At 45.2% G+C, this 24,342-nt stretch overlaps 2 protein-coding genes across 50 annotated transcripts in view; one reads left to right on the top strand and one right to left on the bottom strand.

Annotated features, from left to right (window-relative positions):
* The window catches only part of PURG (purine rich element binding protein G), a 32,651-nt gene extending 31,022 nt beyond the window's left edge, over positions 1-1,629 (bottom strand). For 17 of the 26 annotated variants that reach the window (XR_015700126.1, XR_015700125.1, XR_015700129.1 and 14 more), the window contains exon 1: positions 1,502-1,629. The gene's annotated coding sequence lies outside the window, so the exon portion shown is untranslated. The remainder of the gene's footprint in view (positions 1-1,501) is intronic. The other 9 variants (XR_015700135.1, XR_015700122.1, XR_015700136.1 and 6 more) reach the window with 1 other exon arrangement.
* A 137-nt stretch (positions 1,630-1,766) lies between these two features.
* Positions 1,767-24,342, top strand: part of WRN (WRN RecQ like helicase) — a 47,524-nt gene continuing 24,948 nt past the window's right edge. Inside the window, exons 1-20 of one of the 24 annotated variants that reach the window (XM_087737935.1) lie at positions 1,935-1,962; positions 2,294-2,404; positions 3,217-3,265; positions 3,693-3,831; positions 3,935-4,049; positions 6,002-6,117; positions 7,059-7,204; positions 9,803-9,916; positions 10,017-10,165; positions 12,417-12,566; positions 14,489-14,561; positions 15,519-15,630; positions 16,212-16,626; positions 17,303-17,383; positions 18,615-18,759; positions 19,986-20,061; positions 21,079-21,146; positions 21,509-21,617; positions 23,300-23,368; positions 23,903-23,985. In XM_087737935.1, coding sequence (XP_087594061.1) covers positions 3,758-3,831; positions 3,935-4,049; positions 6,002-6,117; positions 7,059-7,204; positions 9,803-9,916; positions 10,017-10,165; positions 12,417-12,566; positions 14,489-14,561; positions 15,519-15,630; positions 16,212-16,626; positions 17,303-17,383; positions 18,615-18,759; positions 19,986-20,061; positions 21,079-21,146; positions 21,509-21,617; positions 23,300-23,368; positions 23,903-23,985 — 2,095 coding nt within the window. In that variant the 5' untranslated portion in view covers positions 1,935-1,962; positions 2,294-2,404; positions 3,217-3,265; positions 3,693-3,757. Of the gene's footprint in view, positions 1,963-2,188; positions 2,405-3,216; positions 3,266-3,692; positions 3,832-3,934; positions 4,050-6,001; positions 6,118-7,058; positions 7,205-9,802; positions 9,917-10,016; positions 10,166-12,416; positions 12,567-14,488; positions 14,562-15,518; positions 15,631-16,211; positions 16,627-17,302; positions 17,384-18,614; positions 18,760-19,985; positions 20,062-21,078; positions 21,147-21,508; positions 21,618-23,299; positions 23,369-23,902; positions 23,986-24,342 lie in introns of those variants that run through there. The other 23 variants (XM_087737946.1, XR_015700119.1, XM_087737945.1 and 20 more) reach the window with 23 other exon arrangements.

Raw genomic sequence — 24,342 nt, 5'->3', positions numbered from 1 at the left:
CCCGGGTGCTCTTCCCCTCCCCTGCTCCGGCTCCCGCCGGCCGGCCGACGTCCTCCCAGACAAGGAAGCCTTCCTTCCAGCGGCACGCCGGCCCCGCTGCCCTCGCCGCCTGGCCCCCGCCGCCCCGGCAGCCCTCCCTGCCCTGCAGACCTCCCCATGCCCCCCTGGCCCAAGCATGGCAGCCTGCCCCCAGCCCCCAGCCCCCAACCCCGTCCCTCCGGCACGGCAGACCCCTCCAGCTGCCCCAGCGTCCGACCCCCTGCAGCGGGGTGCCCAGCACCCCAACCCACCCCCCCGGGGCTCCCGCTTCCCCTCTGCAAAGTCCTCCCCCATCACCCGCCTCTGCCCTTCCTCCCCAGGGCACTGGGGGGGCACTAGGGGGGCACCGGGGTCTTCCCCAGCACTGGCCCTCCCAGTGCTGCCCCCCCAGTACCCCCAGAGTCCCCGTCTTGCCCTCCCAGTGCCCCCCCATCTCCTGCCCCACTGCCCCCAGAGCTTCAGCTCCTTCCCCCCAGTATTGCCCCATTGCCCCCCAGTGCCCTCAGTACTGCGCTCCTTCCCCCCACTGCCCTCCAGTACTGCCCTCCTGACCCCCACTGCCCCCCAGTGCCCCCAATACTGCCCTACTGTCCCAGTACTGCTCCCCAGTGCCCCCCATCACCACATCTCCTGCTCCAGTGCCCCCAGAGCTTCACCTCCTGTCCCCCCAGTGCCCCAGTACTGCCTCCCCGTGCTCCCAGTACTGCTTCTCAGTGCCCCCACTGCTCCCAGTACTGCTCCTCAGTGGCCCCAGGACTGCACTCCTGCCCCCCCCATTGCCCCAGCACTGCTCCCCCGTGCCCCCCATCACTGCATCTCCTGGCCCGGTGCCCCCAGAGCTTCACCTCCTGCCCCCCCAGTGCCCCAGTACTGCCTTCCCCTGCTCCCAGTACTGCTCCTCAGTGCCCCCAGTACTGCACTCTTGCCCCCCGCCATTGCTCCAGCACTGCTCCCCAGTGCCCCCCCACCACAGCATCTCCTGCCCCAGTGCCCTCAGAGCTTCACCTCCGGCCCCCCCGGTGCCCCCAGTACTGCATTCCTGCCCCCCAGTACTGCACTCCTGCCCCACCACTGCCCCCCATTGCCCCAGCACTGCTCCCCAGTGCCCCCCATCACTGCATCTCCTGCCCCGGTGCCCCCAGAGCTTCATCTCCTGCCCCCCAGTGCCCCGATACTCCCTCCCAGTGCTCCCCAGTACTGCCCCCCTACCCCCCCAGTGCCCCAGCACTGCTCCCCAGTGCCCCCCATCACCGCATCTCCTGCCCCAGTGCCCCCAGACCTTTACTTCCTGCCCGCCCAGCGCCCCGATATTCCCTCCCAGTGCTTCCAGTACTGCCTCGCAGTGCCCCCACTACCCTCCTATTTCCCCCCAGTCCCCCCCAGCACCCCATCTCCCGCCCCATCGCTGCCCCCCTCTTGCCCCGCCGCTCCCCCCAGCACTGCCCCCGGCCCGGTCACTCACCCCACAGCGCCCATCGCCGCCGTTGCCCTTCAGCCGCCGCCGCCGCCGTCGCCGTCGCCGCCACCGCCCGCAGCCGGCGGCCCCGCCGCCCCCCGCCGCGCAGAGCCACGGGCTGGCGCACCCCCGCCGCCCGCCCCGCCCCGCCCCGCCCCGCCGGCCCGGCCCGGCCCCGCCCGGCCGAGGACGGCGACGGCGGCGGCGGCGGCGGCGGCGGCGGCAGCGCGGTGGGCGCCGCCGTCTCGCCGGAGGGTGCGCGGCCCTCCCGGCCCCGGGACTACAATTCCCACAGTGCCCCGCGGCCGCCGGGCCGCCGCCCCAAGCGCGCATGCGCGTTACCTCGGGTAACCTCCCGCCGCCGCCGCTCGGGGAGACCGGGGGGGCTGCCTCGGTGACGTGTTAAGAGCGCAACGCGCCGTGACGTTACATGCATGAGCCTCCGGCGGGGCGGAGATTCGCGCTCGGTGAGCGGTGGCGCCGGGCCCGTACCGGAGCGGGAGGCCGTGAGGGGCGGCTGGGGTGTCTCCGGAGCACGGTGGTGCCCGGCAGGAGGCGGCGTCCTGCTGCGGGCACCGCCGGGCCTTTGAGGGGGGCGGGAAGGGGGCGCGACGGGGCCTTCTCACCCTGCGGTACCGGGAGGCGGGGGGGGCGGCGGCGGCGGCGGCGGCCTGCCGGGGTGAGGCTGCAGCCCTGAGGGTGTTCCCGCTGCGGGGGTGGGCTCGGGGTGCCGGCCCGGGGCGGGGAGGCTGCGGGTTTTCCCGTCAAGAAATAAAACGTCTTGTTCCCTCTGTGAAGGCTTTGCTGCGGCTCCGCGTCTGCTACCGGCGGTCCCTACCGGTGCTGGCTGCGAGCTGGTCTCGTCGCCCTGGGTTGGCAGCTGCCCGTGCGACGCTCGGCGCCGACGAGGTCAGGTTTTGGGTTTAAGGCTGGGGAGGTGGAGGGCGCCTCGGTGAGCAGCGCTTGCTCCTCTGGCGCGGTTACCCAAGGCGCTCTTCAACTTTGAGCTGGTTTTTTGGGAACTGTGTTGCTAGAGCTGGGGGGTGAGTGCTGCAGGCGGTCCTTTCTCTGTTAGTTTCTAGCTTTTTCTGCTGCTTTTTCCCATTTCTGGCAATTGCAGCTCCCTGGGACAGAGTGGCTGTAATTGAGGCATCTTGCTAGTGGCTATTTCATGACTGTTCCAGTAATAAAATACTTTTTGAACTTGTCTTTGAGGTGGTAGTTGGTTATGTTACCCCAGAAGTGAACAGGTAACCAAGGGAAAACAACCTGCCTGGCCTAGGCAATCAGTTAAAAAATCAAAAGGTGTTTTTGAGTACTGAAGAACTGAAACAGCACAATTGGCCTAGGATTTGCCCTTCTTGTTGTTGAGGAAGTGCAGCTGGAAAGTGTATTCTTACTAAGACAGCAGGGGCCTGATTTTGTTGTGAAAGCATACTGAGCACCTGCGGGCTAGTGGGAAGAAGCAGGATGAGAAATTTCTTCTTTGTGAACTGCTTTGCTCCATCTCTGGGACGATTTCTAAATCGCACTAGAAGCAGTCCAGGGAGAAGCTGGAATAGCTCTAATCCAGTCGTCGTTTGCTCATAACTAGGAAATCCTGCTCCACTTCCCTGAAAGAAAACCGCAGTTGTCAGGGCTGAAAATCTGCTGTTTCAGACAGCGTGTCTTCCTCATTTAAATCTATTTTAACTTCTCTGTGGGGTTCTTTCCTGTTCCAGGGGATGCGCCCTGCTTCCTGATGCCCTGGGAATAGGCTGCCTCTGCTTGGTGAGCTCATTTTGTTTGAATTCGGGGCTGGCAAATTCATAAGTAACCTCAGCCATCATCTAGTCGGCACCAGAGAGTGTAGTGGCCTGTGCCTCGTTTGGCTGTAACTTGCCCTAGAAATTCTGCGTGGGTTTTTCTTGGTTGTGGGCTCATAGCCCTGAGGTCCTGTGCAGGAAATGCAGGCCTCGGGGCAATGTTTGTGTGAGTCCGATAATGCTTGTTTTGGATTTGGTTTTTGCTGACTTTATTTGTTAGCAAATGCAGCTGACTGCTTTTAAGCTAGGTGGCTGGTGCCTTTGCTGTTATCTAAAACACCAGATAAATTTGTCTAATTAACGAGGGCTGTGTTGCCCAGAGATGGCAGTAGGTGTACTCTTCTGTTCTGAGTCACTATCTCTGTAAAAGGAGACTGAACTTTCTTTCCCAGAAGGACTTCAAGAGTTTTTCCTGTTGTTTTTTCTTGTTTTTCTTACTGATGAGCACAAGAATATAATGCCTGAAGCACCGTTTAATTTGGGCAGCTCTGAAAACGTCCTTTCTTATGCACAAAGCATTTCAAGTTTAAGGTAGTGATCTTCCATAACCTTGTTCTGGCCTGATGATAATAACAGCCTCTCCCTATGCAAACTATTGACTGTTCTATTTTTTTGTTCTTTTTTTATGTAAAAGTAACAGAAATGTGGAAAAAATGAATGAAATGGATGTGCTAACTAGTAGTCAGCAGAATAAATACCCGCAGTGGATGCTTACACAAAACCGAGAGGGAGTTGTGGGTGATAAAAAGGTATGTCATCACATGGGGTGAAGGTAGTTGGTTGCAGGCTGCGTAATAAACCAACATGGGACCACATGCTTCTAGTTAGACCTGTCCCTCTGATATTTGTGAACGTTTGCAGCTGTTTTGTCCTATCAACTGTAATTAAATTTAGGTACTCTGGTGGTATTACTGGTTGAATTAGCTTGTTAGTCTCTTTTTTAATTAAAATATCATGTATTGACCAAAGGCTATTGCTATAATCTCTGTAGAAGCTTCTTCCTGACAACCTTGAATTTCAGTGGCAAAACCAGCCAAGGATAAGGGAGCTTTTGATGCATTGCTCAGCCAGTGTTGTGGGCTGTACACCAGCAAGGATTGGGGATTTTTATCCATGTAATTTAGACAGCTCAAAATGCAATGACCTTGAGTTGTAGGCTGACAGGGGAGTTTGTTCTGGTCAGGCCCTCTGGTTCTCTGCATTTGCACATGCTCGGTATTTCAGAAGGGTTTGCAGCTCAGAGGTATCAGAGGAATTAATTAATCATCAAGATTAGGTCAATTTCTGGTCTTCCAAGAATCTTAATGTGTCCTTAGATGGGTTTTTAATGCATATATGAGCAGTTTCAGTAGAAGATCTCCCACCAGAAGGGACACCCCACCCCATAACATCTGAAACAGCTTTAACAACTAGAAAACTAATTAATGAGAGAAAAGCAGAAGACTTGGTTTAGCAGTTTTCCTTCTATAAAGTGGGAGTAAAGAATTAGTGTCATGGATGTTAAAATAGTGAGTTAAAACCAACATGACTTGGATTTACTGTTGCACAGCCTGTGTACTGTTGCACCCTGCATCAACGAGCTCTTTGAGGAGGGGCTTTAATTGAACTTTGACCCTTCATTAACAGGAGGAGATGTGGTGTTGTGCAAGCATAAAATCAGCAGTATCTTAGTTTCAGAATCTCCCTCTTCCAGGCAACCTAGTGTTTGTGAAACTGTTTTTAAACCTGTTTTGTGGCCTTTTCTAATGGACAAGATTGTTTTGTTCTTCATGTGTTACTGTGTGATATTTAAACTATGATGTTGGTAATAGAAAATATGGTTACTTGCATATTTTAACCAACCTGAAGGTTTTTCAGGCAGGTCACTGTTACCAGAAGTTTTGCAGTTCAAGTAAGTTTATCAGTCAATAACTCTTAGTAAACAAGCTTCTGAAAGCTGGAGTGTTACTTTTCACCTTACCTTGTGTGGTTAAAGCTTCAGTTTGTAAACTAGTGTTCATCAGTGGATGGGAGGGTATAGGCTTTTTTAAATATTGTGCATTGTTTTATATCCATGCTGTTTACTTAGACCTTTGACAAGTTCCTCACATGTTATATCTGGCAGGGTGAAGTGGGCTGGGTGAAATGTGGGACCAAGGAAATAGGGAAGCTGAGCTATTGTATGCAGCTGTGCCGAAATAGAGATGCCAGAGGATTTTAACCTGATCGGGTTTGAATGACTTGAAAAATGACTTAATAAATGATTGTCCATTTAGAAATTTTTTTCCCCTCAAATTTGCCATGTGCAAGTGCTACACCATTTCAAGTAGCGTCGAGGGGTTTTTGACATTGTTGAAAAGGGTTGTTTCCCCTAACCTTGTTCTTGGAAAGCTACTGAATCTGCTTGGTGGGAAGAATCCAACGAAGTTGAGGTGAAAACTCAGCCTGTGCGATTTCAGTCCAAGTGCTCAGAGTTAAGCAAAGAAATCGGGGCACAAACCCGAATGTTTTTATTAAGGGGGGGGTGTCACCCTGTTGTTTGACAGCGATACTGGCCCTGTGCGTGGAGCGCAGTTCTACTGCGAGGTTTCAGTAACCACCGGTGCCAGCCTTGCTGGGATACAGCATTCAAGTTGCATGCAGCAGTTGCAGTGCCGCTGCATCTCTGTGGCAGGGTTAGGTGTGGCGGGTAACTGAGCCTCTTCCAAATGTTGTTTGACAGCAGTCTACTGTTCAGAGGAGCGTTTTGGAAGACGGGCTGCCGTTCCTAGAGTTCTGCGGCTCTGTCGTTTACAGCTACGAAGCCAGCGACTGTTCCCTTCTCTCAGAAGATATCAGGTAATACCTCTTAGTCTTTTTTTTTTCTTTTTTTGGAGTGCTTTTTCTTTCCTGGAAAGAGCTTGGCTCTTCTCTCTGTCTCCTTCTCCTGGCTGATGGCACATTTGATGTGTCCAGAGGTCAACAGTTGAGCCAGAGAAAACATCTGGTCGTGTTGGCTGTCCTGTTACGCTTGGCAAATGCGTCTTGCTGGTTGCAAGTACAAACTGAACCTATTTCTTATGGTGGAGGACTATCCCTGTGAGAGATCCCTGGCCTGTCTACAGTGTGTGATGGTTTAAAAATACTTCTCCATCGTGCTATGCAGTTACAGTTTCCCATTTGGTCTTATCGTGGGAGATGCCATCGCTGAACCTTGCAGTCCCTTTAAGCAGAAGCAGTAAAGGCTCTAGCGCAGGTTCTTTGCCTTTCGCAGTACGGATGATTTCATCAACTTTGGTGACTTCACGGGGAAGTATGAGCTGTAAGAAATAAAGAATATATGTTAATTCATAACTGGGGACTGTATGTTTGAAGAAAAGGTAGTAAATTGATGATGCGAATAGAATATTATTTTTTCCCCCTGTTTTTGCATAACAAAGCTCATACTACTGGGGAAAACTTTCAGTGCGGTGAGATGGGTAAAGAACAAGCTTTCAGGGGAATATAAACTATTCCATCGCATTTTGTATCTGGCCGTTTCCTGAGGCTTACTGTACTGCTGTTTGCATGCAGTAAGATCTGCCAAGGTTTGAAGGGTTTCTCTTAGCTTTTGGGAGCAGCAGGAATTTCACCTCCTTACAGTCTTGAATTTAAAATGGTTTCTGTGTCCTGTACGTGTGAAAGGAAAGATGCACTGGCTGTGATTCTCTTAATCATCTTTACATAAGATGACTTAAACCTGATACTTTACATACTGGTAGAAGGAGAGTTGAATGTGAAGAATGTTAATTTCTTTTCAGGCAGGGTTTATCAGATGGGGCTGCTGTTGGATTTGACATTGAATGGCCACCATCATATACTAAAGGAAAAATGGCGAAAATAGCTGTCATCCAGATATGTGTAAATGAGGAGAAGTGTTATTTGTTTCACATCTCTTCAATGTCAGGTACTGTACTTCCTTCTTAATAGTTAGGGCATGAATTGCCCTCTGCTTCTTGTGATTAAGTTTGAACTTAACCCTTGAGACATAGCCGATATTTCACACTACATTGGATAGTAATAATCCATCCTTCTTCTCTTTCCTGCCTATAATGAAGGGATTTATTCTTTGAGTATTGCCTATGTATATCAAGGGGATCTTAGCCCAAGTCTTGCCCTGTGCGCTGGCATACAGTGTTTTAGGTTCTGAATGGGGCAAGAGAGTCTTACTTGAGGATTATTTTTTTTTTTTCTCTGGGAAAGGGTATTTTAATTCCGTTTTAAAAAATATAATTCCCTGCTTATATAAGAGCTTTCTGTTTAGTGTCAAAATAAACAACGAACCTAAGTTTAGCAGGCTGTGTTTCTTTTTAATTTGGCTTCAACAACAGAAACCCTCAAAAATGATGGCTGTTGTGCTGTTTGTTCCTAATAACTGCATTTTGTGACATGGGTTTGCAGAAAGAATACTGGATACCTGGTGTGGTGCAGCTGTGGGGAGAGAAGGGGGGGTGTGCTCAGCAGAGTCTGAATTCATTATGGATGTGAATAAAACCTTCCAAATAGGGAAAATAAGAATGAGGGAAGGAGGCTGCAATTATATAACCTTTGGTTTGAATGTTAGATTGAAACTATGCCTGTGAGATGTCTCTGATTTCCCCGGGGTGTGCATGCTGAGGTATAATAGCGATAACTTTAATGTTGGTGTTCAGTCCTTTGTCATTTGTAGCAAATGGGGTGGAAAATTTAATTGCTGGAGGCTATTGAATCCAGGAGGCAGAAAGGTACAAGTGCACAAAAGAGAAAGATTTGAGGAAAGGAAGCTGAGGGAAGAAGAGTCATAAAGAGCTGAAACGCTTTTGATTATAAAAGTCAAGATGGTTGATGCTGGGTATGGTTGCGTGTGGACTAATGTGTGTTACAGCAGAAGATGGTGTTTCCTCCTGAATCATTTTCCAAAATATCTGATCTTGCTAGTGGGAGATGCACTTTGAGCGAGATGTCAACCTTCTTGCAGGAACCACAGCCAATTTATGCTTATTATGCAGAATATATTTGATCTACAGAAATGTAGATGTTGGCAGAATTAGCCAGTTGGGTAAGGCTTATCATTTTTTGTCGCAAAAAAAGCTTCCTTCTGCAGGAGGAAGAGAGCGTAGAGTTCTTGGACTGTGTATAAAGGACAAAAATTACATATATTTATCAGGGAGATTTTTTGATAATTTTCTGTTTCTTAATCTTTTTTCTTTACAGGCTTCTAAGAAAATATGGCCTGTTTCTCAGATTGTAGCCTCATTATAGTCTTGAACTTAGGCCTTTTTAGTTCACACAGTCACTTTACTAGAAATAAGGTGGGGGAAATGGAGCATAATTCCTCTACTGGGAAGTTCCTGTCCTTGAAGGTTTTCATGATGATTTTCTTAGGTGAAAATCACTTGTTCAGTAAATCAGCTGTGTGTGTTGCAGGCTCTTAAACACAGCTGAGCTGAATATCTCCTCTATGAGGATTTTCCATATTATGTTGTGGCTGAGGTGCTTTGGCAATGTTGTACTTGGTCTGCATCTCACAGCACCAGGCTACTACAGTTGTGTATTTTTTAAACAGTAATTTTCTACTGCTTTGAGTTGGACCTGGAACTTTAGAGTCTACAACGCAGCTCATTGTGGCTGTAGTTGCGAAAATGTCTGTGTAATATGTCAGTGGTAGCCATGAAAGTGTGGAGATAGCTGTGTAAAAGTAAAACCTGTTATGTTGAGAGATTGTTTAAGTATATAAATACATATTACAGTAGTGAAAAAGCAAAATTTGATATCAGAACTGAGCAAGGTAGTAAGTACTGTAGGTTTGTGCAATACTGAGTGTTTGTAGGTACTAGAATTACACCTGAGACTAATTCAGGGTATCCAGCTGTGGGTTCCTGAAGGTATGTATTTAAATAAGAGGCTCTGAATTTCAAATGGAAACAAATACAGAGGGGAGAAAAAGGCTGCTTTCCTTTAAGTGTGAAGTGCCTGTGTCTGTTCCCTCCTGTAGAAAACCAGATATGAAAGCTGCATGCTTTTATTCAGTCCTGTAAACTTGAAAATACCCTTTGATCCAGGATCACTGTGCCATCAATTTGGGATAAATCAAAATATAATACCTAGCATCTGTGTACATCCTTGAATATTTTTTCTTACTTACAAGACTGACTTGTGTGGGCTTGGCGGATGGTTTGGTTGGCGAACTCTATTTTCCAGATGCTATTGTTGGACCAGCCCAGCGTTAGCACTGAGTATGCTTCCACAGAATCTGTTTTCCTGGTGATTCCCCATGGTTTTGGTTTAAATTGTTTACCGGGAATGTGAAATAGCAAAAACTAGGAAGGAATAATGTGGAAAATAGTAAAATAATTGCATTTGGTTTCATGAGCATCCAATTCTGAGAACTAAAATATCTTTTCCGGTTAGAGGTTGCCTTTTTGTTATGTGATTTAATGATCAGTAAGACAAATGAAATAAGGTTGTTCATTGGTTTTACTTGATTTGTTTTCAGATGCAGAATTAATCTGTGTATTTCAAATAGGTCATTCCTGCTCGTCTGCAGATGATGCACTACAACCAACTGGCGTTTCCAGTCATTCCGGAGTACAGTCGCATAAACAGAGCAACTCTGGGGGCTTTTCCTCTAAAAGCACAGGTTTTTGCAGATGGCCCTTGTGCTAGACTTTTATTTCCATTAGACTTTCTGGCATCTTCCAGTATTTAGTTTCTCATGTTTTGGGCTTAATCTATTTTAGGTTTTCCCAAGGGACTCAAAAGACTGCTCGAAGATGAAACAATTAAAAAGGTTGGCGTAGGAATTGAGGGAGATCAATGGAAGCTGATGAGTGACTTTGAAATCAAACTGAAGAGCTTTGTGGAGCTGGCTGACATTGCTAATGAGAAAGTAAAACTTAAAACCTTTTTGTTGTGGGAGGGAATGTTGTTGTTATGCTATGCCAAAGGAGGCTTCCTTGTCTTAATAAGAGTTAAATTCTGATAGCAAACATATTCTGTAGAATAAACCACAGATGTATTGTAACTTATTTAAATAAGAAGTTTAAAAAGAACTCTCGAAAGCCTGTAGAACTAAGTACTGTTGTTCAGTGAGCCAGTTCTTAATGACCATTTGTCCCCTTTCAGGTCTGTTCACCTTTTGCATTTATATTTTGAATTTGGCTGCAGATGCATTTTCTTTACTTATGGATGTAAATTGCCAGATGGTGTCAAGACAGGGTTGCACTGGCAATGGTGTACTTGACCCAGCCATGGCTGAACCTCTAAAATGAGATGCAAAAAAAATGCTCCGGAGGCAGTGAAGGACTGATGCCTGTTTGAAGGGAGGCAGCCCTCCTGCCGTGGCTTGCTTGGTGCTGGAAGGAAGCATCCAGATCCTCCTTGAAGTCCTCCATGCAGATGTGTTTGCCCCAGCTGTAGAAATATCTTTGTTTCCGTGACTCTGAAGTGGGTGTTGCCTCTGTTCTCACGTAGGTGCAGTTTTCAGCACCTGATGACCCACTGCTTAGAAGCAGCGTTGCATTTGGCGCACCCTGAATTGGAGTTTAGTTGGATTTCGGTTAGATCGCATTTGATGTAGGGAGATCTGCGCTGTTTTATTAGGGAAGAGAGCAAAAGGTTCCTTACCTTCCAAACGATCCTACTATTCTTATTTCTAGCACGTCCCTTAAAGCTTTTCTGTCTTTCTGTATATGCAAGGCTTTTCCCTCCTTGTATTTCATCTCTCCCTGCGCTTCTCTTTCCTTCTGTGCTTTTTTTTTTGGTAGGATAACAGGAACAATTGTAGCCTCCTGGTGGAGGACAGAGGTGGTTGCCCAGTAATACTGCTCCTTATACCTTTCTCTGTTCTGTGCTTTATGTACCCTGTGTAATTAAATCACAGTGGGGGGGAGGAGGAGAATGTGATGATCATCAGCATTTGGGGCAGTGCTCTCCATATGAGCCACCTTGAAGTTCCAGTTCCTAGTGGGCTGGAGGTTGTATAAATTAAACTATTTTGCTCAAGCAATAGAAGGAGCTGTTGTTTTTCTTTTCAGACTTGGAGTTTCCTCAGTTCACCCCCTCCTTATTTTTTATTCTAGTATCAGACTCCAGGATAATTTGTTATGAAGATAAGCAATGTGATCTCCGATAGCAGCTTTAACGTCTTCTGCTAAAGAGAAAACAAACCAAAAATAAACTTGAAAGTGAAGCTTGAGAGAACAAAGAATAGGGTTATATATAATAGCACAATGCAAGGGGGAAGGCTGGGGGAACCTAAAAAACAAGGTGGCAGTTGATTTTTCTACCAGGTTTACGGGAATCAGCTGATAATGCTGCACTGCTGCTTGACAGTTTTCCATGTTTTGTAAGCGCTCGCAAACTGGAATAGCAGTAGGCTGTGCCTGTGAGTCCTGGGTCCTTGGGGTCCAAAGGAAAGTTTCCCAAACTGGCTATTAAGACAATAGCGTGTAGCAACCGTGATGGACAAATACGATTACAAAAGCAATGGAAAGCAGCAGTGTGGTGGGGTGACTTGTCGAGACTTCTGATGAACCGCTTCCCACTACACTGAATAGCGGTTAGCGTGGTCTCTCACTGCGCTCTTTGGGTTGCGCTTGTTTTGGAATTGCAAAAGATGGTGAAATGCTTACAGGCAGACTTCAATGTTCCTGTGTTAATTAAGTAAATTCCTGGTGTTCGATATTGAGTTTCTCTAATTAGAAGGCAAAAAATAGAAAAACCCTGGCGGAGAGAGGTGTTGCTGTTTAAGTCTATGGCTTTTATTTTGTCAACCCAGAGACGACATTGTACAGTTATTTCCTATTTTTAGTAGTGTGACAATACCACTTCACATTGCGTAGACTCATCTGGCCCTGATGCCATCTTTCCAGCTTGACAATGTAGATATGTCCTCTAACAAGACAGTTTCGGGACAGGACAGCTTTCGAATGAGCAAACGACCTTTTAATCTGATGAGAGCAGAATTAGGCCTGGAGGACAGTTACTGCTTGGAGAAACTAGTTTGTTCTGATTAACCGAGGGCTCTTTGCTTCTAATGAGGGATGAAGTACACTTTGCCACTTCTAGGAATACATTGTGCCAGGTCCAACTGGTTTCCCCTTGAAACAAGTTCTCTGTTTTGTTTTTTTTTTTGCCAGCTGAAGTGTAAGGAGACATGGAGTCTAAATGGTCTGGTAAAACACCTCTTTGGCAAGCAGCTTTTGAAGGATAAGTCTGTCCGGTGTGGTAACTGGGAAGAGTTTCCACTCAATGAGGAGCAAAAGTTGTATGCAGCCACAGATGCCTACGTACGTACAAGAAGAGATCACTGTTCCACCTGTATCAATAAATTCCTTCTTTATCTATTCTATCTCTAAATTTTAATGTGCTGTTAGCTGCTGTTTTTAATGCCTTTCTGCTACAGAACATGATGAATGTAGGAAAACTCTGAGGTCCACTGTGGATGTGGGATGCTTAAAGGTGGAAATGCCACCAAGCGGATTGCTGTCCAATTCCTCATCTGTCCTAAGTTTGTAAACCTCAGTGTTCATGCAGAGCTTCGTAGTATCTTCTCTGTTGAAGATGGTACTGCTTGTACCTGACTCGGTAACCTGTCTTGTTGCTGAGATGACTTGAAGAGGATATCGTAGTGAAAATTTTGTGTAGAAAATTGAATGTAGATGGAAAAAAGAAACCCCGTTCCGCAGCAGCCTTGAGCCTACCATGAGCTCCTTCCCTCTTACTGTTTCACAGTGTTGTAAGATTTGCCTTGTTGTTGAAGGCCGCTCACGAAGCAGAGCTGCTGGAAGTTCTGCCATGTGTGAGGAGAGTCGGTCCATTTGGACTTCAAGTTGTCACCTCGGGGAAATGAGTTTTGATGGAGCAACCAGTTGAATTTTATATCTGTATGGAGTAAGCCTAAATTCTTGCAGTGTGATTATGCCACGCAAGTGTAACGTGGCTGATGTGTATTTAAGTACAATAATCGCTTACGGCAGTGAAGAGCAGCTAATTATTTTTCTGGTTCCCTTGTTTGCAGGTATTTACTGTAGCTTGTTAGCGCTTTTGGATCTGTTTTCTATTCGGGTTTTTGGTTATCTTGAGCTGCTTCTGAACCAAAACCCTGCTAAATACAGTATGTGAGATAAAATTAATAAGCAATTTTGAAGGAGTACAACCTTCTCCAGTGGCTAATACAGCAAACCACAGTATGGATTACCAGGAAGAGTAATTTAGTTGCATATGAATTTTAGTAGCTCTGTAGAAGTCGCTGCTTTTTCACCATTTTGAAGAGTGTAGTTTTTGTGCAGTTCTGTGAAGGGATTGACCAATATGCCACTGGGTGCTACGTCTTCCTGTGACAAAATTATTCTTACGGCAGCAAAATAAAACCCCCTCAGGCTTTTATTTCTGTGACGAGGTTAGACAGAGGAAGGGAAGTGGGACAGCGGTCTCCGTTTTATTTTCTGACACCAACAATTCCAGGAAACATTGCATAATTTCTAGTGTGGTTAAATGTAAAGCTGTGGAGGGTTTAGCACCTCTGAAGACCCAAATGGGTAAGGAAATGAGCTCTACTTTTGGTTCCTGGTGCAGCTGCTCTAACCAGCTTTTTCCAATCAATGCCTCTTTCTAGCTATGCTCTGTTCACCTGGCCTGCCTTTTGGAGCCTCACAGGAACACATGAGGGAGTAACTTGTTTCTTTCTCTTTCCTCTTTACGATGCTTTAGTTAACATGTGTAGCCTAATTAGCACATTCCTGGCTTTAGGCTGCGTTTTCCTCTTAGAACTTACTGTTTGTATCAAGGGAAATATTAAGCACACAGAATCTGTCTTAGTAGGTTCATAGCTATTCTCGTGAAGCGCTGCATGAAATCTGGATGAGGTGGAGCAGATGGTGAGACTGGGAGCGGAGTACTTGGAGCTCTCCAGTTGCAGCTGACTTCAGAAGATAACCATGCTGGGATCTATCTAAGAGTATCCACTACAATGTGGATCCCAAGTCAGGAGTTGGCCTTTTGTAAAGCGTTCTGTAAAACGTAACAGGGTTGTGATGAAGGACGTAGTAAGGCAGAGCATTGACCGTTGTACGGCATGGGCCAACAACTCAGATGTTCGCAACGTATTCGTGCCATGGTTTGCTGAATTAATTCTTGGGGTTTTTGTTTGGTCTCTAAGATGTTGTTTCTCTGCAGAGTACTGACTTTTTTTTTTTCCTTTCTTTTGCAGGCTGGCTTCATCATTTATCAAAAACTGAAAAATATGAGTAACAGTGACCGGAGATTATTTTCTGTAAGAAGAGGTAACTTATACATTCAAGCATAAGGAATTTATTAAATGTACAATTGAACATTCTATTTCCCAACAGTTTTTTTCATAGTATCTTTGTGTCAGGATTGTCTGGCTTCTTGGTGATTAGAGATGGCTTCCAGAGAGAGCGGGCAGTCAAGGCTCTTAGATGACCTGGGTTACCATACTGCGTAACTGTTTTCCATAGTAATGTAGGAATGCGGTCTTGGTATGTTGTTTGTTTCTGCTATATACAGAGATGGTAAGAATGCCTGCTGTTATTCCAGTTTGTTTATGGAAACACTTCAGTGAGTTAATATCAATTCTGCTGATGCAGGGACAAAAATCTAGTGTATGAAGAAATAAGACCACAAAAAATAACATGTTATGGAGTAACACTTTTCTTGGTGTATAAATAGGACCCAGATTTTTTAGAGCAGCTTAGCATTACTTCCTTGATTAGAAAAGTGATTCTAAACGTCTTAGGTTTTGTTCAGTTTCGTGCTTCAAAAGCAAAATTAAGTATTGCATGTAGCTTATGGTTGGAAAAGAGGTGGGGGGAGTTAGTTCCTTTTTGTAGTGGCTGAATTTTACTTTTCCGTCCAAGACAGAAGTGCCAGTACTATGCCCTTAATACGAGGTGCAATATTTTGGCTTTGGTTTAGTCAGCGTATCTGTCTTAGCAGCTCTTTTCTAGAAGCCGGAGGGTATACTGGGGCAGGATTGCTTTGTAATGATCCTGTTCTGTATGCTTTTTCCCTGAGCATGTGTAACAGGCCGCTGGAAGACATGGAATGCTGAAGTGCATGGAAGCTTTGGCCTGATTCCAGGGCTTAAAAATCAAGTACACGGAAAAGGCTGTCTTATCAGCTGTAGATCTTACAAAAATGCAGTTACTTGAATGGAATTTATTTGTGTGGAGATGTTAGATTCAATTACTGTGAAATAACTCTGATGGCACTTCCTGTAGATGACATGCTGTCAGAGCGTGTGAAGGAGCGCTTGAATTCATTAGCTGAAGAGATAACGGACCTGGCTTCTCACATCCCTGACTCTTCTGGACAACTTGAAAATTTGCAGAGGTTAGAATTTTGCCAGCTTGTCTCTAGTTGACCTGTAAGATCAGTGTTTTGTTCTTGATCCCTGAGGTCCCACGTAACAAAATGCATGTATGTTAACAGCCGTCTCTGTTGTCTGTGCATCCTTTTCCAAGAAAAGCAAGCACAGTACACTCGATGGGAAAATATTGTGTTTATACGCAGGAACATAGGTGTTCAGTGGTCTAATTGCAATGGGTTTGACACTGAACTTTGCTGAATCTGTTTCTTGCTGAAATGTGCAGCCAGGCTTTCATGAATACTCAGGCCTCTTGCATGACTAACAACTAGAAGTCTGGAGACTCGATACAAGCGTGGGGGCAATACCACAAACAGTGTTTTTTGGAGAGTCTTTATAGTTTTTCTTCAGCGTAAAGAAATTTAATTTTCTTATCATAGAAGTGGAATGCTGATTGCATATGAGTGATGAACCTTTATATCTGAAGTTTTGGACAAACTCTCTCGGGAGAAAGACTGCTTTAGAAACCTCAGTTCTGCTTGTGGCTAAGATCTGCGTAGAAACTGCCTTTATCGTTTTGGTTTAACTCTCTCGTTTTACCTTCTAGGGCTGCGGAAATACTAGCTGACATAGCAGAGAGTGTAAATGCCTTAAGAAGCACGCTGTTGGGTTCAGATTCCTCTTCTGTACTGGAGAGGAGCTGCGGTGCAACTCCAAGGAATCTTGAAGCAGAGTCAGCAAATATTGCAGCACAAAAAGTTGAACTGCCTGAATTTGCTAAACAACTTGAAGGTGACTTCAACATCTGCTCTGATGCTACACTAGCTGGCCTCTGGGAGGGAGACTGTAAAGAAGAAGAGGCAGAGAGAGGTAACGCTGTTGTGGAAGATGGGGCTGCAGCAGCCAGCTCTAAGGACAAAGCAGACAGAGATGACTTCATGTTGTTAGACATTACTGAGGAAGAACTTGAGATCTTGGAATGTCGGGCTGCACAAGAATTGGTCAGCGAAGCTGCATCTGAGGTAATGGGAAAAGCCCTCGCTGATCGTGGACACTCAGCAAAGAGCGAGTGATCTCATTTTTAATTTCCCCCAAGATTTTAGTAAATTTTGTTCCTGAGGGAATATTAAGGTGGGCTGGAAGAAGGGCTCAGTCTGGAAAACATTTGTGGAGGTAGACAAGCACTGAGCCGCTCTTCAGTCATGTGGTTGTAAGGATTAGTACTGAATACAGAAGCTGTAGTCCGATTTAGTTTTCCCCTTTCAGTTGCTAATAGGTTATCAAAGAATTTTTTGCAGTATGGAGACAAATCCTGCACTTGAGCATCTCCAACTTGGTCATGAATAAAAAGCAGATTTTTTTTCTAAGGCATCTGTAAATAGCAGTCCTTCTAGTAACTGCTGAATGTAGATTGATGCCTCTTAAATCAGCTTATTTCATTATGTTCCAAGTGTTACACACATCTGGTGATACTACTGGTTTTGTCTCTTACTACAGGGCTTAGTTATGTTCTAATATTTCTTTCAGATATTTTTTTAATGGGCAAGCTTCAGAGCTGAATGTTGAGCTTAGTTATTTTTGGTGAGAAGGAAAAGCATACAGAAATGAATGCACAGAAGAATACAGAAGGTTGAAAGGTTGTGGGTAAAATAGAAGTAACTTTTTGCTGATAAGAAGAAAATATTCTTTTTTTCTTAGGAGGTGTGCTCCACAGACAACGAACAGAGTATTTCCTGTGTCATTGAAAGCGATGAAGAACTGGAGATGGAGATGCTTAAAGTGAGCGCCTCAGGGTTTTGTTCTTTAATTTTTTTGGGATGATGCTTTTGGGTCACAGTGGAGTGTAGTTGAGGGGAGGGGAATATAAAGCAAAATGGTGTTGCTTATAGGAGGTGGACAGCAGATGGATGAATGTATGGATGCCTAAAGAGTTCAGTTTACTAGTGTTAGACTTGAATTATCGCTTGTATCGGACTGCATCTCTACTATACCAGCTTGGACTTGGTCGACCCACTTAATGCATTTGTGTAGCTTATCGTTCGTAAACTGCTCTGCCTCAAGTGTCATGCGTTCAAACCCTTGTCCAAGGGGCTGAGCTGGCAGGGCAGTTTGTGTGCTGCAGGTGCTGCTAACCTAGGCTGTAGGTCAAATTGCTTTGTAGCCGTGTTTTGCAGGCCTCTTAAGTGTGTTTACTGGTGTAACTTTTCCTGAAAAGATGATTTAGACCTTGAAGATTTAGACATTGAGTCTTATTGTCTTTACCCTGGCTTTTTTCTTGGTTCTCCTAGAGAGTGCTTGTATGTATTTTGAGTTAAGTGACTGAACATTTCCACCAGAGCAGTCGCAAGTGTTTGTGTGCACATATGAAGGTTAAGTGTGTTGCTTACAGCTAAGTAGGAAGCAAGACTCCAAGGTCTGGGGAAAAAAGTTGAATTTTCTCCTAGGGAAGGACCAGGGCTCTTCTGGATGGTTCCGAGTGCTGCATGCCAATCTTCCATAAATGCAACTTGGGTCGCAAAAGCTAACTCGAGTAGAAGGGGTTTAGGTAGTGTTCCTCTGAGTACCGTGTTTTGGAAACAGTGAGTGTAACATGACATCGGGATCCCATCCTTTCTGTGTTTTTGTGACTAGCCTCCTAAGTCACTTCTCGGTGAAACTTGTACCTTAATCTAGTTGAAAGGGTAAAAAAAAAAAAAAAAACAAACCACCCCTCCCAAACCGCTAACTGTTGGTTTTATAAAGTAATAGATTTTACTGTCTTAAAAATTCCCAAGAGCTTTTTGCAGAGAAGAAACAAAAGCTGTTGTAATGGTACCCAGGAAATAGCTCTTGGAATTTGAATGCTACTGATACAGTTTGACCGCTGTGCTTTTCTCTCTGCTGTGTGCCAGTAGATCTAAGTTAGGCCTCAAGCAGATGATAACGCAGTGTCCCTATGTCATATTACCTCAGAGACACATTGTATCTACCCTTTCATGCTCCAAAATAACTTTTTCTCCTGATTCCTCAGTCTTTAGAAGGTGTAGATGATTCCAAAGGAGTTTTAACTGAAAAAGAGTCCGGTGAAGCCAGGAAAACTGCTGACACGGAATTGAATGTTGTACCAGATGGTGATGAAGATGAAGGCATTGAGGAAGAAGAGGAGGAATGTTTGGGTATGTTTAAAATTAGTGTACTATTAAATGAAAAAAATCCGCTATCTATAGAAGCAGATGTGGAAGCACAGTGACACTTTGTGCTTCGTTTCTTAAAGCAGGAAGTTAAAGCTCATCTGGGTTTCGAAAGGAGTACTTGTCTGTGTGTCAAGGCAAAAATTCAAAGGTGTCCTTGGCAAAACACAGTTGACTCCTGCCGTGATCGGTAGGTGTTACGTATGCTCAATGGGAGTACAACTGGTCTGGGGACCTGGGGGTCATGTGGAATTGAGGGGACTTATTCAGAACACAGCAGAGAGGAAGATGTACCTCCGCTACATGCTTTCGTTCTGTTGTCCCGCTACTGCTGCTTCGTGGTAGAATTGTTAGGAAATTCTGGCTTGGCGGTGATCCTGACCTAATGCTTTGGAACTGCCCCTGTGGAGACAGATCAAATGGGGAAAAGAGGCTGAAATGCAAGGTGAAATACACCTTGGCTTGTTTGGACGGTCACTGTGTGAAAGCTTCCTTCCCTGGTTGTACCAGTTAGACTGCAGACCTTGCCACTGAGAGGAACAGCATCAGCCACGAGAAGAGCCGCTTGCTTCTTCCAGTCAGAACGTGGGCTGCTAGATGGGGATGGATGAGTCAATTTTTTTGGTTCAGTTCATCTCTCTAAAGAATAGCCGGACAGGCTGTTACAGGGAACGTGTGCTTACCCAACAGGCAAAAACTAGGTGGAAATGTTATGCTTCCTACTGCTGAATATTAATTATAAATTTCAACAGAGATTTGAATGTGTTTCTTCAGTGTTCGCAGCAAGATCAGGATCCCCTTGTATGTCATTTCTGGACCATGACTTACCAACTTGCAGCGTCGGCTATTGGTTAGTGTAACTTCAGTAGGGTCTTGAAAGGCATGCCTGGTAAAACACCTCTAGTACCTCGTCTGAACAGGTTCCAAATAATGCAGCTATGCATTATAATACCTATTGCTTTACTATCTCATTAATCAAGCCATATGTTCTCCTCAAGCAGGGTCTCTGAGGAGCCTGTTTGCTTTTTTAATCCTTTATTCTAGCCCGTAAATACCTTCAGAGTTAGCTGTCTGTTTTCACTGGAGTTGCCCAAATCCTAGGCCCTGGGCATAGCTAACCGTGAGCAGACTCTTGTCTGTCAAGACAGTGCTTTGTCTTTTCAAAATTAAATCACAGATGAGGTTTTTTTCTGCTCTCTCTCCTGCTACAGATCCATGGCTGCCAGTACCTACCGAAAGCCACATCGCATGTCTGAAGACTTATTTTGGGCATTCTTCTTTTAAACCGTAAGTATGTTTTCTGTGAAAATGTGTACTCTAGGGTTCACTTTCTTTCCCTTCTTTTAGCCTGGATGATTTTTTTTTATTGCTACTTACTTTAAAAACCACTAACAAACTAGGACCTGTGCAAAATCCCTAGGAAAAGAAAAGCAGCCTTTGCCACAACAAGATGTCAAAATAAGTCTTAAGAAGTGTTAACTGCAATACTGTACTGTCACAGCAGAGGATGAGTTTCTTGCCTCTTCTGATGGCATATACCTCCTGTGATAGCAGCTTTATTGTATCAAGTCTAATTCAGGTGTTCTCAACAGCAAGCAACAAACTGCCCAGATGTTAGTCTCTGTATGATAAATTTACTTAGTCTGATTATCCTTTATGTCGCTCTGATTAACGAGGGACAGGCTTCTGTCCATCTAGCGTGGCGTAATCTCAGTGCAGTATGTGCTTACGTACTTGAGCACTGCTGTTACAGTTCTGAAGTAGAATGGGAATGGGATGAAATATTCCTGGATGACTGGTGGTGGAATGCTTTGTGTGCGAGAGACAGCCCAAGAGCAACACTTGGTGGGGGGGAAGCTGTTTTAATTCAATAAAATAGTTGGTAGACTTTTGGAAACAGGGACGGGGGGATTATTTAATTGACTGCAGTTATGTACACTTGCAAGACCACAAAAGGATGATACCATTTGGCAAAACCAAGGTCCCAGTTAGTCTCTTGCGTTGAAGATGACTGATCCACGAACACTGGGAAAACTACGGTTATTAATGTATGGGAGACACAGTTTGTTCAGGGATTTTCTGTGAATGAGTGCATCAAATGTTGCTTGCCTTAGTCCTGTGAGAGATCCCTGCTGTAACACCGGTGGGATTGCCTGCAGCAATTGGAGGGTTCGAGTGGTTGCAGCACGCAAAGGCAACACTCTGTAAGGCAGCCGGAAGGGTTTTGTTAACATGAAATTCAACTGGATATGCAGTTTCGCAAGATTTACAACAGGAAAATATTCCCCTTTGTTTCATTTTAAGGGTCCAGTGGAAAGTGATCAATTCTCTTTTAGAAGAGAGAAGAGATAATCTTGTTGTCATGGCAACTGGTAAGTTACCTTTATGTCCTAAGAAGCAGTGAAAAATCTTTTCCTTTTTGGGGAGAGTAGGACTCAAACTTGGAGCCTGTCCATGTGGCTCATGTGAGCAGGCTGCCCTGCTTGAGACTGCGTAAGTCTGAGCCAGCTATGCTGGCTACTTGTTTTTTCTGTCCTAGCCTTTGTCACTGACCTCGGTGTAGAGAGGGGTATCGAAAGGATGCTGACCTTATTTATCTTGCATCTTTGTTCCTCTACTAGCAGAACAAACATCACTCCTTAGGTCTCAAGGTGGTGTTAGAGTTGTCTCATATAGCTGTACGTTACAACTGCATAGAAAGCATGATGTTTCACTTCTGCCTTTTTTCTTTAAGGCTACGGAAAAAGCTTGTGCTACCAGTTTCCTCCTGTTTACACTGGAAATACAGCAATTGTCATTTCTCCTCTTATCTCCTTGATGGAGGACCAGGTGCTGCAGCTGATGTAAGTAACACGGTAGTAACAAGCTGCTGCTGCATTGCCTGTGGAAACCCCCGGATTCTGCTCGTGGCGTTTCTTGGTGTTTAAGGTTGCAGCTTTGTACAACAAGCTGTTTGTGTGCCACCTGTAATGCTTATGTTTCTCAAGGAGCACATGCTAATTGCGTAGTTAGTTAAAGATGACTGGATTTGCCAAGTACGTGAACTGGAGGCTAAAGTTCAAAGGATCTGTGCTGATGGGCGGTTCCTGAAGGTGGATCCTCCTCAAGTATTTCTGGATTCACAGGCCCTTTTTGTGCAGACCGAAGTGATGGAGGGGCTTCACAGGCTGTTTCAGCCTGTGAGAGTTATGTCCAAATCTGATAGAGTTTCTGTTGGGTCTGAGAAGTAACATCGGAACAAGACGCAGCTGGAAGCTGTCGGCCATTCAGATGGAAGTTATGGCACAGACTTTGAAGACAGACAGTGTAGTAGGTCTCCTAACACCTGGCCTCTTCACATAGTAAAAGGTCTGATGGGGGAACTAGTGGTTGACACTGAATTGCTCTTACAAGGGCAATTTTAGGTGTTGTCAAGATGAATCTCTTTGATTTTAATACCTATGTGTGCTTGCTTTCTGTTATAACAGCTACTCGCTTCTGACGCTTTTTCATTTAAACTGTGGGGATCGTGCTGAGTTGTCTAGTTCATTCCTGCCTGGTCCAACTTAGAAAGAACAGGTCTTTTGTGAAAGAGAGGATTTGAAGGTTTTTTTGAAGTAAGGAACATCAGTTACTTGTAGTATTTTCTGCTGCACATCATGACTGTGTGCAGATGAATGGCTGGACAGCTTAAGCTGGCTCTATAGCCAGTTCCTAGACTGAGTATTAGTCAGCAGGGCGTCTGCATGTATTCAGCTGCTTCTTTGGCTTTTATACTGTTTTTTCCTCAGTGGAAATGGTTTATTCACTACCTTCTCAGTGGGTCATTCATTTTGAAGGCTGAGGAGACTGAATTTCTACAACCTGATGCAATTCAGTAATTTGTCAGTCTACGTGCAGTTCTGCCAGGGACTGAAACACAGAGGAATGAGGGGGGAGAAGCTATCGAAGCGAAGGGCTGTAACTTAATGCAGTAAATCACCAAGTTAAGAGCACAGGGGTTGCAGGTCCTGAAAGAGGTCAAATATGAAGTGGCTGAGCTGGTAAGCGTAATTGAGTCTGTCATCAAAAATCTTCTGCCTGATGGAAAATCAGCAGATGCGGCACCAGTAGCTGACAAAAGATTGAAAGGTGAGGAAAAAAAATGTGAGTTATTAAGGCTTAGATCCAAATGTGATGGACTGCGTAGGATAATAGCTAAATAAGATACACTTGCTGTTTCTTCTTCTCTTGGATGTTTTATTAGTAAACTTTACGCTTGTGCAAGGAGAATGGTCTTTATTTCTGCGATTCTTTATCGCACTAATCAAGTGTGTGTGTTGTGGGGAACAGCTAGAGGGGAAGTGGAAGAGCATGTGGGTGGCAGGAATAGGCACTGACCGCTTTTGCTTTTTCAAAAGGCTTTTCCCCGCAGAGATCCTTGGAAGCCAGTAGTCTCTGACCTCGCAGCTTGAACTTCCTTTACAAAGTGCTGGCATAGGCTGAAAGCTAAGGCAGAAAGCATTGAGAGTAAACCTGTATATGACTGTGCTGCTTCTTTCTGCAGAATGTCAGGGATTCCAGCTTGCTTGCTTGGTTCGGCTCAGTCGAAAAACATGAAAGAATGCATCAAAGCGTAAGTCTTGGCGAAGCTTTCTGGGACTGCGGGTTCTGACGTAGGTGTATTGGAGAGGTAGAATGTCTCCCTGATCTGTCATCGCTGAAACTCTTGGTTCTGGCTCAGACCTGGAACCTGACGGTCAGTGATATTGCTTGCGTTCACCCAGGCTGAGCGTGTGGGAGGCTGTAGCCACCCTCTTGTGCCCTCTGGCTGGGGAGGTGAGGTTCAGCTTTGTTGTGATTTATACATGATTTTACACAGGGCTTAGACCTATATTTGTCACCAAGTCATCACAACAATCCCTTCTTGTTCTCAAGGGTAGTAAATCTCTACTGTTTTTCCTTCTCCTGTAACTCTGTGTACTGACTGCCTTGCTTTCCTGCTGTTCTGGAACGCTTTCTGCGGTCTGCGCTTCCTTCCTCTTGTTCCCTATCCAGAAGTCTGTACTCGTTCTCATTTACATCTTGTAGACAATCACGGGTTTGTTTCATTTGGTTAAGTTGTCTGGGGTTTTTCCTTCTGTGACAGTGTATTTTCTTCATGTTCCAGGGGTCAGTACAGAGTCATATATATGACTCCAGAGTTTTGTTCAGGGAATTTACAGTTACTTCAGGATCTTGACCAAAGTATTGGTAAGTTGGGGATAAGGTTGTGGATGAGTTGGCTGCTTAAATTCATAATTATATTGAAATTTTTTTTAGCGCTTGAACATTTTAAACCTGTTTCTTACCCCTAGTGAGCTCAGAGGCTAGTGTAGTGAATGCCAATAAATGGTGTCAAAAGATTGTGTCATGATAGAAAAAAAGAAACATATGTGAGTAGTGTTTTTAGCATGATCTTGGCATGGGAATGTTAAACAAGTTACTGGGAGCAGAGGTGCTAAAATGCTTATCTTTAAATCACAGGGAAAGGAATGTCTATTAGTAAGTATTTTAGCCTTTTAAGTATTCAAATCTCTGATCTTTCTCCGAAAGTAGCAATGAAACTGG

This window comes from Nipponia nippon, unplaced genomic scaffold, assembly GCF_047370975.1.
Source record: "Nipponia nippon isolate SJK-2023a ecotype South Korea unplaced genomic scaffold, ASM4737097v1 scaffold_6, whole genome shotgun sequence".
NCBI classification, from domain to species: domain Eukaryota; kingdom Metazoa; phylum Chordata; class Aves; order Pelecaniformes; family Threskiornithidae; genus Nipponia; species Nipponia nippon.
Note: the sequence above shows the minus strand (reverse complement) of the source record. Positions and strands in the feature narration are given on the sequence as shown.